Genomic DNA, 14,694 nt, shown 5'->3' with positions numbered 1-14,694 from the left:
AGCATTGATAATCAACAATAATAATTTACCCCTTCGTATTATTTATGGATCCCCACAAACCCTAGAAAGAAAACTACTCACACATAATTAAACATAAACTAAACAAAGCAATTAAAGGAAAAATGATGAAAGAAAATAAAGTAAAATAAATGAGATTAAAATAGAAAAAATTGTTACCAAAGTAATCGGAATTAGGGAGTTGAATTAAGAACAAAAATACAGAACAATGTTGAAGAGAGAGAAACTAATCTTAAGCTAAGTAGAGAGAGAAAGTCTAAATGAAGAGGTCCTAAGCAAAAGCATTAAAATCGTACTTATACAATAATCCAAAATTACTCCTAATTAGAAACTAAGGAATCGCCGAAGATGCCTCCCCAGAAACACGTGCCCGATCGGGCCTACCTTTTTCTTCGCCCTCTTGTTCTGGGCATCCGCCCGATCGGGCTAAAGCTTGCCCGATCGGGCCCGGCTATATGGTAGACTTGGATTGGGCTCCATTCTTGGCCCAATTCGAATCTCCACTTCGGGTCTTGAATACTCGGTTTCCAAAAGCAATTGGTTGTGCCTTGAAATGCTCGTAGTTGCATCGCAATAATCCCGGGACAAAGCTTCAAAGATGCAATTCCCTACAAAACTCAACCGAAACTACGAAAACACTAGAAAACACCAATTAGTAATAAAAGTGGCTCCAACGAGCTAAAAACACTACTAATTACGACCATGGGACGGGGGTAAAACACCATATAAAATAGACATATCAAGGCTTAGCTCTTAGCTTCTTAGGTCCTTAAAGCTAAGTATCCTTCTTTATTTTCTTCCAACCCATCTATTTCTTGTCCTCGTCCTTCTTGGGGAAGTCGAGGTTCGGCAGAAGGGGGATTAGCTTTAGTCAAGGGTTTGGCTTGGAAAATAGGCTCATGAGAGAATGCTAGCATTTTGCGGGATTGTTGGGTGCCTAATGTCAAGATTGCTTTAAGGATTGTATTCCTAAACAAGAATGTCCTTCGATGGTTTCTGAGTTGTTACTTCCAGATGCTGGTGCTTGGGATGCGTCTCTGGTTAGGCATCTTTTCCCTGATTTTGTAGCTTCGGCAATTCTTGGTTTGGAGAGATTGATACGGAAAATTGACGACTTTGTGTATTGGAAATACACAAGAGATGTTTCCTTTTCTACCAAATCTGCCTATACCTATCAGTTTCTACCCCCGTCTACCACTTCAATTCTGTCTTCATGGTGGAAAAGGTTATGGGGTTTGCTTGTGCTTCCAAAGTGGCAATTACTGACATGGAAGGTCTTACATAATGCTATTCCTACGACGGAATTGTTGGTCCGTAAAGGCATTCCCTCTAATTCGGTTTGTGCGTTTTGTCATGTTTCTTCATAATCGGTGGAACATTTATTTCAGGATTGTCCATTTTCCTATCGTCGGTGGGATTCTATTATTTGGGGTTCACTTCCCGAGCCTTATGATCTTCTCCCTTTTCATGACTGGTTTACGGGGGTTATTTCAAGTTATGTTAAAGCCAAAAACTGATATGATCTTCAGTCCGCGGTCTATTCTCCATTGTATGTCTTGAAGCTAGCCTTTAATTGGAGTGACAAAAGTAGAAAGGCTTGCGATTTATCAGATTATTCTGAGAGTCTTCCCCCTGGGTTTTGTTGCCCTTCTATGAGTCAAATTCTTCGAGGCGGCCTTCAAATGACCTGTGACATTTTTATGTGTTTTGATGGGGCCTGGGATCAAGTGAATCATAATGCAGGTACAAGTTGGTGTTGATGGGACCCCTACTGTTCTCAGTACGTGGGGGGTGGTGCCCGGGCTTGCATGGCAAAAACCGCGGTTCATGCTGAGTTGCAGGCTTGTATATTTGGTCTTAAGCATGCTTGTCAACGGGGTTTTACACGGATTAGTCTTCTTACTAACTGTATGCTCATTCCTCGGTTGCTTGTTGAGTTCGGATCTTCTAATATTTCGATGATATGGATTGTTCAGGAGTTTCTACTTGTCATATTCAGAAGGCCTCACGAACTTCAGTGGATGGGGCTCATTCTCTTGTTGTGGCTGCTAGTTGTAGAGATTTGCTTTATTTTACTTTCTAGTTTTTTTGTTTTCTAGTTCTCTTTGTCAAAAAAATTAAAAAATAAATAAATAAATAATTAAACTCAAAAATCATTGTTGACAGAATTTTATCTGACAACAAGAAACGCCTTTCAGACTATCCAAACAAAAAACAATAGTCGGCAAATCTGAACATCAGCCTGACCAAAGCAAGTTAATCAGAATCAGAAGCATATTACACAATTAACACCTACTAGAGTACTAGTATATATAGTATAATAACAATCTTAAGAAACAATGGTCAGGAATTCCTCTTTCACCACCAAGCTTTAACCGAAATTGCAAAACTAAGGAAGGGCAAAGTGACAAGTCCCCAGATTTCATTCATCTGGACATATATATATATATATGTATGTATATATATATATATATGTATATATATATATATGTTCCGATTAGACATTTATCTACTCTGTGAGCACGTAAATAGCTTGATTGGTGTAAAGTGTAGTACTGTATTTCCACATAATAGGTGCGCCTATCAATATTGTTCCCCAAACTGCTGACCCAGTTTCTATGAATAGCATTGTCACAACTAGGCAGATCAATAGGTTCTTCATGCTGAAATGAACCAAGACTTACGTTTGTTCCCCCAACTTCTGCTACATGTCTTCTCAAATCTCCCGTGTATAATTAATGTAAGCAGATTGGTTTTCGTTCTTCTCCAAGGTAGCCCTATAAAATAGAGTGAAAATCAAACCAGATCACACATTAATCCCATCATATTGTGAAGATAAAAAACCTGTAAAAGGTACCGAAGGGGACAGTCACATGGAGTCTTGCTGTAAAAGGTACTTAAATCACTAGCAGCAGAAACTTATTTAGCATACCTAGTCAACTCCTTGGGAAGCAATCATCATATTATCCTACCTCTTTGCAGAATATTCACTAATTCAACTTACACTATCACATAATCATGGAGGCACCGACACTTAAAGTAAGGAGATATATCGAACATTTAAAGCAAGTGTCAAGTATAGAAAGCCCAACAATAACACAATTAGTGGGGCTCAAAGACACGTATGTTTTGGGTGGATGATGTGTTTCATATCAAAGAAGAAACATCATACATAAGCACAAAAGAGCATTTATATAAGCATTCAACACTAACTTGTTGACGAAAAGTTCTGATGCAATGTTATGCATAATCAAGGACAACTAATCATTGAGAATATGTCTCGCACAGCATTTTATATGACTTGAATGAAAGGAATAGTATGAATTTTTTTGTGTGACCAGAGTATTTCTATAAGGCCTTTCCTAGATTGCAGTTAATGGGCTAGATTAAATCATTGTTAATTATTATGGTGCTACAAAAGAAGCCTGGAATGAGGGGAAAGATTTGGGCCTGAACGTTTACCCTTGAAAGAAGGGTAATACACTACCTACCCACCCAACCCCTAGTGTAATCTGTTCCTGTTTAAAATTTTAATCCACATTTCTTCATTCTGCCTCTGTTTCCAATTCTCCCTACCAGGCTACCAACAGTCATCCTTTCTCTTTCTTCTATATATGCATAATCTGGCTTTTTCCTCCTTTTAAATTAGGAAAACTTGTCAAAAATAACACCACCTTTGGGTGGTCATCCAATAATAGCACCAAATTTTGATTATTCCAGAATAACACCACTTTCACATGTATTTGCCAAAAAAAATGAAACAAAAAACCGGTAACCTGTTTTACAGGTAATCCTGGGACACGTGTTCTAGTTTGATTGGTCAATTTATTTATTTTTATTTTTGATTTTGTAAAAACTTAAAAAAACAAAAAAAATAAATAACCCCCCCCCCTCACACGACTTTCACCAGCATCCACCACCTTTCACCGGCATCCACCACCCCCACCAAGACCATCCACCTGAAACAACCCTTTTCCCGGTCCCCATCTTAGTTTCCGACCCCCTTTCCAGCACCCCTTCCCCTTTACCGACCCATTTCCGTCACCCCCTCCCCTCCCCTTTCCTACCCCTTTACGACACCCTCCTCCCCTTATCGACCCCTTTGCACCACCCTCTCCCCTTCCCTACCCCCTTCCGGCCCTTTCCCCTCTTCCCTTTTCCAATTTCGGCCCCCTCCCTCCTTCCCTTTTCAATTTCGGCTTTCTCTCCCTAATTTGTAGGCTAAAGTTTCGGTGGTGAATTGTTCAAGGGCGGGGGAATGGGTGGAGGTAGGGGTGTCGTTCAAGGGAGGGGGAAGGCTTGGGAGGTCGATCGGCGGCGAGGGTGGGGGCAGGGAGGATAGGTGGTGGGTTTTTTTTTAATTACTTAGGTTTTTTAAAAAAAAATTTAATAAAAATAATTGACCAATGACATGGTGACACGTGTCACAGGTAACCAGTAAAACTGGTTACCAACCGGTTTTGTTTCATTTTTGGCAAATACATGTGAAAGGTGGTGCTATTATGGAATAATCAAAAGGTGGTGCTATTATTGAAAGACCGCCTAAAGATGGTGTTATTTTTGACAAATTTTCTATTAAATTATCAAATGAAAATATCTTCCATGTTCATGAATAGGACATTTATTCCCATCTTTTTATTCAATTTTTTTTTTCTTTTTCTTTTTTGGATTTTTCTAAGCTATGCCCATGATGTGGTTGAGTTTCTAAGGTGTGCTTATGCTTTTTCAAAATTACAAGTTGTACCCTCTAATTTAAGTTGTTCAATCAATCATACCCTGAACAACTTTAGTAATTGTAAAAAAATGGGAAGTAATAAGAAGCGGATGAAAAAAAAGAAGAATTACACCAAGAGCTTGATATATCAATGGTTGCTTTTAGAAGAAAGAAGAAAAAGTAGAATAAAAAATGTGGGAAAAAATGCTTAATGTTAATCCCCTTAATTAGGGCTGTCAAATTTCTCTTCAAAGTGGGGTAATTAACAATTATTACAACTACTAACGTTCGGTTAATGTCAAAGAGTACGGTAAAATAAACACCTTAAGTTGGAGAGGACATCTTGTAATTTCCAAAAAGCATGAACACCCCTAAGAAACTCAACAACCTTAACGACATAGTTTAGAAAAACCCTTCTTTTTTTTAAAAAAAAAAAGACTTTCAAGAAACCTGCATCGAAATTCTGATTGAGATGTTAAATTTCCAGTTAGGTTATAAGCTTTGAGAAAATTCAAGTTAATCTTAAGGTTAATTGTTAAATTACCACAAAAAAATGTAACCATTTTCGAACTAACCACCCATTTAATTTTTTATTTTAAATTATCACCCCGTAAATTAAATAAATGCTGATATTACAACCCATTTCAAAAATCAGGTGGATTTTTCGTATGTAGGCCCCACCTAACACTTATTTTGACCCATTTGACTATTTTTTCCCGATTTTTCTCTTTAAAAACGCTCTCTAAACTTTAATTCACATTTCCTTCACCAAATTCTACCAAATTTCAAAGAGAAATTGTGAATTGAAGTTAGAAGAGCGTTTTTAAAGAGAAAAATCAGGAAAAAAAAAATCAGTTAAAAGGGTCAAAATAAGCGTTAGGTGGGGCCCGCAGACGAAAGATCCACCAGATTTTTAAAATGAGTGGTAATCTGAGCATTTATTTAATTGAAGGGGTGGTAATTTGAAATAAAAAACTAAACGGGTGGTTATTTCGAAAATGGTTACATTTTTGTGTGGCAATTTAAAAAATTTCCTAATCTTTGTGATTGATAAATTTTGTCAATCTAGTGGCAATATTGTAAATAAGTGTACATTTTTTTTATTGTGTATGGAAAAACCACAATTTGAAGTAGTGATTCTAGTGCATAATTAACTCAGTTCACCTCATAATTTTTATACATTTAAATTTTATTTTTTTTTTGGCAGCTTTAATTTGATGTTGAATGTCAAAGTAGCATTTGATAAAATTTATCAGTTTGCTTCTATATTTTAAAAATATGTTGTTGAATTCAATTAGCGTCGTTGCAATTTGATTCTTGAATCTATTACAGGATTTAGTTGCAATTTGAGTTGAAGATAAAATTGTTTCTCTCGTCAAAATCAAGAAGTTATTACCCCATTATTTGTTTAGCTCATGCCAAACCTTATCAAAACTAACTCCTGAGTAATCCCTTCTCCTTAATTAGTCCACCAGTATCAATTCCCCCTGGTAATGAGTCCATCCATACCATGCAAGGCCTAAAAGGAAAATTTTATAAAACTGATATTCATCTATACAAATTAGAATGTTACAGAAAAATCATGTCTGAAATATGGACATGGCAGATATGTGAGGTGCATCTACTGAAAAAGATCTAACATAGAATTAAAGTGGAGAAGCTATTGTCTGACCTGACATTGATTTAAAAAGTTAGAACAGTGATGACATGATGATATCAAAGGAAAAAAAAAAAAAAAAAAAAACATTAACCCAAAACAGGAGGGGTAAATAGGGTCCTGAATTAATTAGGGATATTGTGGATAGGGGTGAGTGGATAAGGATCCACATGAGTGACACATATGCAAAGTTTCTATTCTGTTGACACCCAAAATGAACACACAAACACACACACTATGCCCAATGTTTCATCCAGCAAGCACACAGGTACAGGTTACCACATCGAGAGAAAGAATTCTGTAAAAGAAAACCCAAACAGCTGAACATATTACCAGCATATGAGGACTATAACCAGAATAAAGACAGTATTTGGCAAGTCCATCTTACTTCAAACATATTTACCATTAAACTCAAAGCATCAAGCCAATTATCCATAACATCATCAATGAAACATTCAAAATACAGGATTTAAAAAGAAAGCATGCTTAATAAAGTCCAATGGAGAACATACCAAGTAAGCTATGCAAGTACCTTCTTAGATTTGTCAGATTTATCCTGTGCCAAGGACTGATCTTGCCTTTTCCTGCAAAAAAGTTTCACAAGTAGCTTTTTGTATGAGAAATATAGACATCAGGTACTGTAATATCATGCAACATATCATCAGTAATAGTTGAACAAGTCAACAACCCTCAAATTACTATCAAGGACATTACTTTAATATAAGAACAGTCGAGGATTTCAGCTACTACTAGTTAAAAATAGCACCAATCTTGCTTTTAATCAACTCATTGCATATTACTCATACAATTGTACTAGTAATTAACAATAATGACACCCAAAACCTTTACCAACATTATAAAACAGAAAATTACTAGCAAAAAAGAAGAGGATACATAACCAGGATTAAATTAGGGTAAAAAAAAAAGAAAATAAAGATACAACTTTATGACATGCCCTATAGAATAATGGTCTTACAAAGTTATGTGATGCTTCTATCTCCCTCTCCTTCTCCCTTCTCCTCACTCCCTGCCCCACCTAATCTTTATTAGAAGTACCCTCCATCCTACAATCCCACTAAAAAACATAGAAAGGTTTGATTCTCATATCAGTAGGACATTAAGGTGGTGTCACCCATGTAAAACAAGGGAACTAGAACAAAGTCAAGCATGTACTAAACATTAACAATTAAACAGAAAGTTTTGTCAAACAACTACCTTGTAGAAATAATGTTTTTAAATGACCAATTTATAAATCCATACTTATGTTCTTGCTTACTACTTAACAAACACAGTCTAATGCTCTGTCAGGAGTGGTATCAAAATTTAAAGTTTTAGGACTTAGGCTCTGTTCTCTACACCATATTTTCACTTATTTCATACCTCCTTTGTTTTTTTTAATTGCAACGTTGGAAATTTTGCACTAGCCAATGCAAATTTTATAACGTTTATATCCTAAAATTTATAACAAGGTGATAATTTTAAAAGTATATTCGAGATAAATCTAGCAAACCCACTTGACTATACTTTTTCAAACATATAATTACTAAAGGCAATTAAAGTAGTGTGTGTGTGGATAGTGTAAGATTTCAAATATTGCACATAAAAAAGATAAGGGTTGATCAGTTTGATACTATAAGATAATGATTAATATGTTCCAATAATGTCTAATAGGGTTGATAAGTTAGATATGATAATGTAAAATACGGGTTGACAAGTTATGAAAAGCTAAGATAAAGGTTAGTAGGTTTAAATAAGATAAATGAAATGTTAAACGCAAATAAGATAGGATAATACTCCCTCCGTTTAAAATTAAATGTCTCATTTTATCTTTTTGCACTACTTACATAAACCACATTGACCAATGTTAATGACTTATAAATAAATATAAATAAATAAACAATCATGCGGGTACTTGTAAAAATAGTCTCACTATATAGTTTCTATATATAAATTTTCTAATAGTTTCTTATTTTATTAAGAAAACATTTACATTGGCATACGTGCCTAGTTTGACTAGACCATTTAATTTAAAATAAAAGGTATATAAGATAAGTGAAATTCAAGTGAAGAGAACACTACCTTATATGATACTCCCCCCATCCCAACGCATTTTTATACTTAATAACCAATTATGACTTAAGACATATAGTTATAAGTAATACTCCCTCCGTTTTTTAAGTGCTAGAGTCACTAAATGCAACCGCTTTTTATAAAGTGTTCCATTTCATCTTTAGCAAACTACTATAATTTAATATTACATCTCCTCTCATGGTAATCACTCAAACCAACTACTAAATTTTTATTACTACCTCCGATAATTGTAATCCAAAGTTGCAGATAACAATTAATTGAGGTAGTATTATTTTTTTCCCTCTCACATTCCTTACTTTTCTACAAAATGCTAACTCCACTATCCTTTCTTATAATTTTTTTAATGCCCCAACTACCCACTACCCCACTTACATCTTATTCACTAAAGCCAACAAGAACATACAATATTTTCATTAACATTTTTAGAAAACATCACATATCTAAATATTGGTGTATGCTAAAAGTACAAATTTTCAAAGAATAACTTTACAACAACAAAAAGTTACTACTCATCCCAAATTATCTATTGTCAAATTGTCACTGGTCTTTAAAGATGGGGGTAAAGCTACTTACATTTAACCCCAAATTTAATAACAAACAAGAGCGCCTAGTCTCTACTCTCTAACACTAAGATAATTGGATGGTATAATATACTTGTAGCTCCCTACAACATACTTTTGGAGGAACAAGTCATGATATAATTTTCTTTTTAACTTAATTGGCTAATAAAAGTTCAAAATTTAAGAATCATGCAAAATGTGGAAAAACAATTCTTGCAACCAGCCATTTTGAAAGATTATATCAATTCTCAACGCCTGGACCAAAGACTTTCATGCATACTAGTTTTTTAATATTTACTAAATTGACATAACAAAGAAACTTCTTATTAAAGAGCTACAAAAACATACTTCCTTCGTTCCCTAATATTGCAACATGGGTGGGGGACTAGAGGGGAGAGATAGAGAGAAATAAATAAATGGACCAATGTGATGAGGAAAGAGAATGAGAGAAAACTTGTGCAAATAGGAAATGTTGCAACATTTGTGAAACTTATTAAACTCGTAATAGTTGTAATATTTGTGAAATGGAGGAAGTATTTTTTTGGGCAAAAGCATACATACGACAAAAATAGAAGATAATATTGCCACTGATGGAAGCTGCAACAATTGCAAAAAAATTATTTGCAAACTCCAATTTTATTTGTCATTCTTCAGTGGTAAGTTGTTTGAACTATTTGCGGAAATAGAAGGTGATTAAAAACATACATATTATAGTTAAAATCACTATTTTATAAAAGGTTTAGGTAAAATAGTTACCGCCGTTGTTACAACTTGAAAAAGCTTTTTTCATGATTGATTTTCTAGCTCCAAGTTTTACACGAAAGGATCATTATTGATGGTGTAAATTAAGGAATAAAAAGTAGCTTCAATTTTCATAAAATTAGGACCTTTTAAATAATTTAATTCATATCATTATTTGTGAAACATAACTAAGGACTATATTTCAAATCATAAGCCTAAATATCGAAATTTAAACTTCTTTGCAGAAACCAATCTTATTCACCATTGAGACTCTTTTGGGTTGATTTAGTAGGCCTTTCTAAAGAAGAGAGAAAAAGGAGGAAGAGAGAGAAAAGGATAAGGAGAAGAAGATGACGAGAATAGGCTTCCCATGGAACTATCACAAAAGATTTTCACCTGCTATAACCAGTCATTTTTCACTAGGGAGAACTGACGGAATTGGTTTAGGCATGTCAAACGTAAATCAGAAGATGCACCAGTAAGGAAAGCACAAGGTTGCGATCAAGGAGATCTCATGAGAGGAAGAAGAAGACCAAAGATGACTTGAGCGAAAGGAGTTTAGAAGGACATAAACTAGTTGGGTTTGCAAGGGCAACATTGAACAAGGATCATGGTTAGTGAGTACATGAGATAAAACCTTGATTCATGTACCTGACCTCATCTTTGGGATTAAAGCTGTGAATGTTGTTGTACATTATAAGAAGATGGATGCAAAAGTTGGGATTATATTAAAATTTTTGAAAGGTTTGACCAATATGAGAAGGTCTCTCAATGTTGGGATTATCAATGACATTTTTTTTTAACCAAATGAAAGGAAAAAGAGCATTGCAGATTCAGAAACAGATCTTCAGAGAGAAGTGAAAACTAATGAAGAAAGAAGTAAAAAAATGATAGGAGACTCGTGAAGAGGGAAAAAGATCAGAGAGAGAGAAGGAAAAAAGATCAAAGGGAGAGACTAAAGTACTAAACAGAAAAATGTTTGACCATCAAAGCCATGCCGAACTATACTGCTACTCAATTTTAGGTTTTGTTCAATTTGGGTATTTAATAATTAGGGATTTACTCCCAAATTGGGAATTTATATGTTTAAAACAGACGACAATTCATGCATTTAGTTAACGTGTCTCACTCAATTACTGTAATTTAAATGCCAAGTACTATACTAATATTTAATCAATTTTCCAGCTTTTCTTTCGAGAATTTACAGGAAGATGTACCAAGATGTGCTGCATACCACAAATCATCAAAGGCACTGCAGCGTTCAACTTGTAAAAGCACTGAGAGGCGTATTCCTTTTCGCACTTTCTAGAAATTGCACGGAAGGTGGATTCGCTATGGCCTTCACCTATGGCACAGTTTTCATAAACAAGGAAAAAATCTATGGTTTTTAATGGCTTGCCCAAATGTATCTAATGCTAGCTATAACATATCCATTATTCATTAATGACTAATTTGAGCATAATGACTAAAGGTTAAAGGCACTGCATACTGCATAGATGAGAAGAAATATACTTGCCATTTCAAAACGTAATAAGATTGATATATCAGTTCAACTGTAGCTCTTTTTCAAATGTTTATCATAAAATCACTCATGAAAATCATGAGCAGTGTTGCTTCACTTGCAATCCAATTAGTTATCATGGCGTAGAAAAATAAGATGAAAACAGAAATAGTGGAATATACAAAATGTACTGATGAATAATCAAATTGACACCATACTATAAAATTCTTTAATAGTAATTGACACCATAGCATAGATAATTTGAAAGCTATCTAGTCCAGACTGAATCATAATACACATGCAGAAAGTCCGTTCATGGTTACTTTTTGATTTAAAGAGTCAACACCAGAATAATCAAGTACACTGATACAATTACATGCACAATTATAAGGAAGATCTAACATTTGCCATAACTCATAACTTAAAGATACTTAAACTAGTATTCTGAATATAGGCAGGAAGATTATCTCAAATATATAAAAGAATAAAACTTACTTGTCAAATATTTGTATAAGTGACTGTGGTCTTTCATATCCATCCTTCTGTTCAGGCTTCTTCCTATTTGGTCCTCTCGATTCCGGTTTCCACGTTGCTTTACTTAAAGATTCTCCCAGCAATTCAGCAATATTAGATGCCATAGATTCTGCCCTTAGCTTATAAGGAAATTTCTCTTCGTTAAAATGGTTTGACAACCACAAATACATAGAACAAACTTGGTGCTTAGTCTCAAGATCCAATAGCTCTGAATCATTTTTAGCAGAGTTATTAGGAATGCCCATAGCTATATTGACAGGAAGATTTTGACTAAATGATGAAGCAAACTTTAGGAGATGATACATTGCCTTTGGGTCTCGAATGTTAACAGGAGCAAAGCAAAAATTATAGCGATCTTCAAGTGATAAACTCGGAATCTTCTCCAACATATTAGCCACCTTCTTTATACCAGCATGTTGACACAAGAAGTAAGATCCATCAAGGCGACAATTTTCAGCAAACTTTTCAAGAAGTTGAGCAAAAGTTGTATTAGGTAGTTTCCCCGCAAAAAACTCAACTTGCTCATAACATGGAAATAGACCCACTTTCTCAACATCCTCAAAAGGTTGTTTTAGACATTCAATTAGATAATCAAGATCTTCCATATTCAAAGTAGTGCAAAGACCATCTGGATAGATACTTCCTCTCCTACCAGCCCTACCTGCAATTTGTTTCACTTGTGAGGCTGGAACGGGAACAACCTTGTCCCCATTGTACTTTGACAGGGTATAGAAAACTACCCTTCTTATGTTAAGATTCAAACCCATTCCTACAGCATCACTAGCAACTAAGACATCGAATTCGTTATCTTGGTCATTAAACAGAGTAGCTTGCTGCCTGCGAGTCTCCGGTGGCAAAGCACCATAAATAACACAACAACGGTGCTTAGTTTGCTTTTCGATAGCTAATTTGACCTCAAAAATTTCCCTCCTGGAGAACGCAACTACACAGTCACCAGACTTTACATTTCGAAGATCCGCTTGCAATGTCTTAGCTTCAACCACCAACGGTTTGAATCTACCATAGTGCTGTTCCAGCAACTCATCTCCTGTATCTGAACAAATTTTCCGAACAATCTTTAATACACTTGGATCGCCACATAGATGTATTTCATCAGCCTTTAGCCCTAATAATGCCCTAGTCCATGCAAATCCTCTGCAAGAATCAGCCATCATTTGTATCTCATCTATAACAGCAACATCATACACTTTGTCAGTCGACACCATTTCAACCGTACAGGCAACATGATTAGAAAAGGGCACAACTTTCTTCTCCTGTCCAGTAAGCATACTACAATAAACACCAAGATCATTAACCTTGTCAAAAACTTCCATCGCCAACAACCTGAGTGGACTACAATATATCCCTTTCTTTGCTTCCATAAACCGTTGCAAAGCATTATATGTCTTCCCACTATTAGTAGGTCCACAATGATAAACAATTTTGCGTTTCATTGCCCTTGCAAAGGGATACCAAGTGTGGGGTTTGGTAAGATCAGCAGACTCAACCATACTTCGAAAATTCTTAATCTTATCAGGAAACTGTTCAAGACAAAATTCAACAAACACAGGAAACAAAAACCTCTCCGCTTCATCACTCGGTCCCAAAGAAAGCAAGTACTTAGCGATATCATTACGGCAATGTCTTATGAAAAAACCCCTGAATTTATGTACCGCAGTTGGAAAAAACGACGCCCCAATGTATATAGCTAAAGCTTGATTCGTTGCCCAAGCAGAACGCAAAAACTGCCCAAATATATCATGCAACAACTCCCAATCCTCCCTGCCTAGATTCCCATCCCGGGGCAACTCACAAAGCTGCCTATAAATTTCTACGGGGTCAATTGACGCAACATGCTCAAACCCTTCATAGAAACTTAACTGACCAACATCAACATCATGCTCATTTATGATATTATTATCAATTAAACCATCATTATTAGCATCTATATAACTCGTATCAATAACATTATCATCTTTTCTTTCATTAACATCAGTTTCATCAAAAGTCGAAAATGCCTTAACACCATACAAATTAAATTTTGGCAGTAATGACAACGATGACACTCTTAAGAACGAATACGAATTAGAAGACAAATAATTGTGAAGATGACAAATAGGGTTTAAGAGTAAAACCCTAACCTGAGAAATGGTTTGCTTGGACGAATAGCGACGGAGAAAATGCGTCAATCGACCTCCCGCCATTGAAGAAAGCTAGAAGAGCATTGAATAACTAAAAATGCAGAGGCAGATAGAGCAGAAGTTTGTCTGAAAATAAAGATTTTTGAAGAAGAAGGTAGTGGAGGGAAAAGAGGAGAGAGAAAAGCGGGAAATCGAGAAAGGTCGAAATGTTGGAAGAATGCCACAGAACTAGGGCACCGTCTGTGGAAAACCTATGACGCCAGATTTTAAGCGAGTCGGGGTGGGGATATGCCTAATTCGCAGTTTATGTTGGTATTTTATGACGGTTTTTTTTGGTATATCTTTTTATTTAACACAAAGCGACGAAATATTATATTAGGCTATTGTCTTCAAGGAGTAATAAGATCTCCAAGGAGATTATACTCTCCATAATGAGTATAAATCGTACAAAGATAAAGTTTGTTAGGGTTGTGGTACCCAAAAATACTACCCTTAGTTTTATACACATACACTGCTATAGAATATCAGGGGGCAAAAAATTACATTCAGACTAGAATTAGTTAGCAGCGTGAATGTCTGCCAAGTCTGCTTCAACTTCGACTCTGGCGCAATCAGGAACTGAGAAGTGCATCTTGTGGCCTAAGTCCTTGTTCATGGCATACTGAGCTAGTCTGTGAGCCACTTTATTCCTCTCCTTAGGGATGTGGACCATATAGATGGTCCAGCTCTTCAGTGTG

The 14,694-nt window shown here is 35.5% G+C and overlaps 1 protein-coding gene across 2 annotated transcripts; it reads right to left on the bottom strand.

The window, feature by feature from the left end:
- Positions 1 to 2,152: 2,152 nt before the first annotated feature.
- On the bottom strand, positions 2,153 to 14,378 carry LOC110686887 (DExH-box ATP-dependent RNA helicase DExH18, mitochondrial-like). Of its 2 annotated transcripts, none has more exons than XM_021863498.1 (3): positions 11,778 to 14,377; positions 6,902 to 6,973; positions 2,153 to 2,795 (listed from the first exon to the last, which is right to left on the bottom strand). In XM_021863498.1, exons 1-2 carry the CDS (start codon positions 14,018 to 14,020, stop codon positions 6,910 to 6,912), a joined length of 2,307 nt encoding a protein of 768 aa, XP_021719190.1. In that variant the 5' UTR covers positions 14,021 to 14,377; the 3' UTR covers positions 2,153 to 2,795; positions 6,902 to 6,909. The 2 variants fall into 2 exon arrangements, with proteins under 2 accessions (XP_021719190.1, XP_021719189.1); XM_021863497.1 differs by having other exon boundaries at positions 2,154 to 2,795; positions 6,922 to 6,973; positions 11,778 to 14,378.
- Between the last annotated feature and the right edge of the window lie 316 nt (positions 14,379 to 14,694).

Source organism: Chenopodium quinoa, unplaced genomic scaffold (genome assembly GCF_001683475.1).
Source record: "Chenopodium quinoa cultivar QQ74 unplaced genomic scaffold, ASM168347v1, whole genome shotgun sequence".
Taxonomy (NCBI): Eukaryota; Viridiplantae; Streptophyta; class Magnoliopsida; order Caryophyllales; family Amaranthaceae; genus Chenopodium; species Chenopodium quinoa.
Note: the sequence above shows the minus strand (reverse complement) of the source record. Positions and strands in the feature narration are given on the sequence as shown.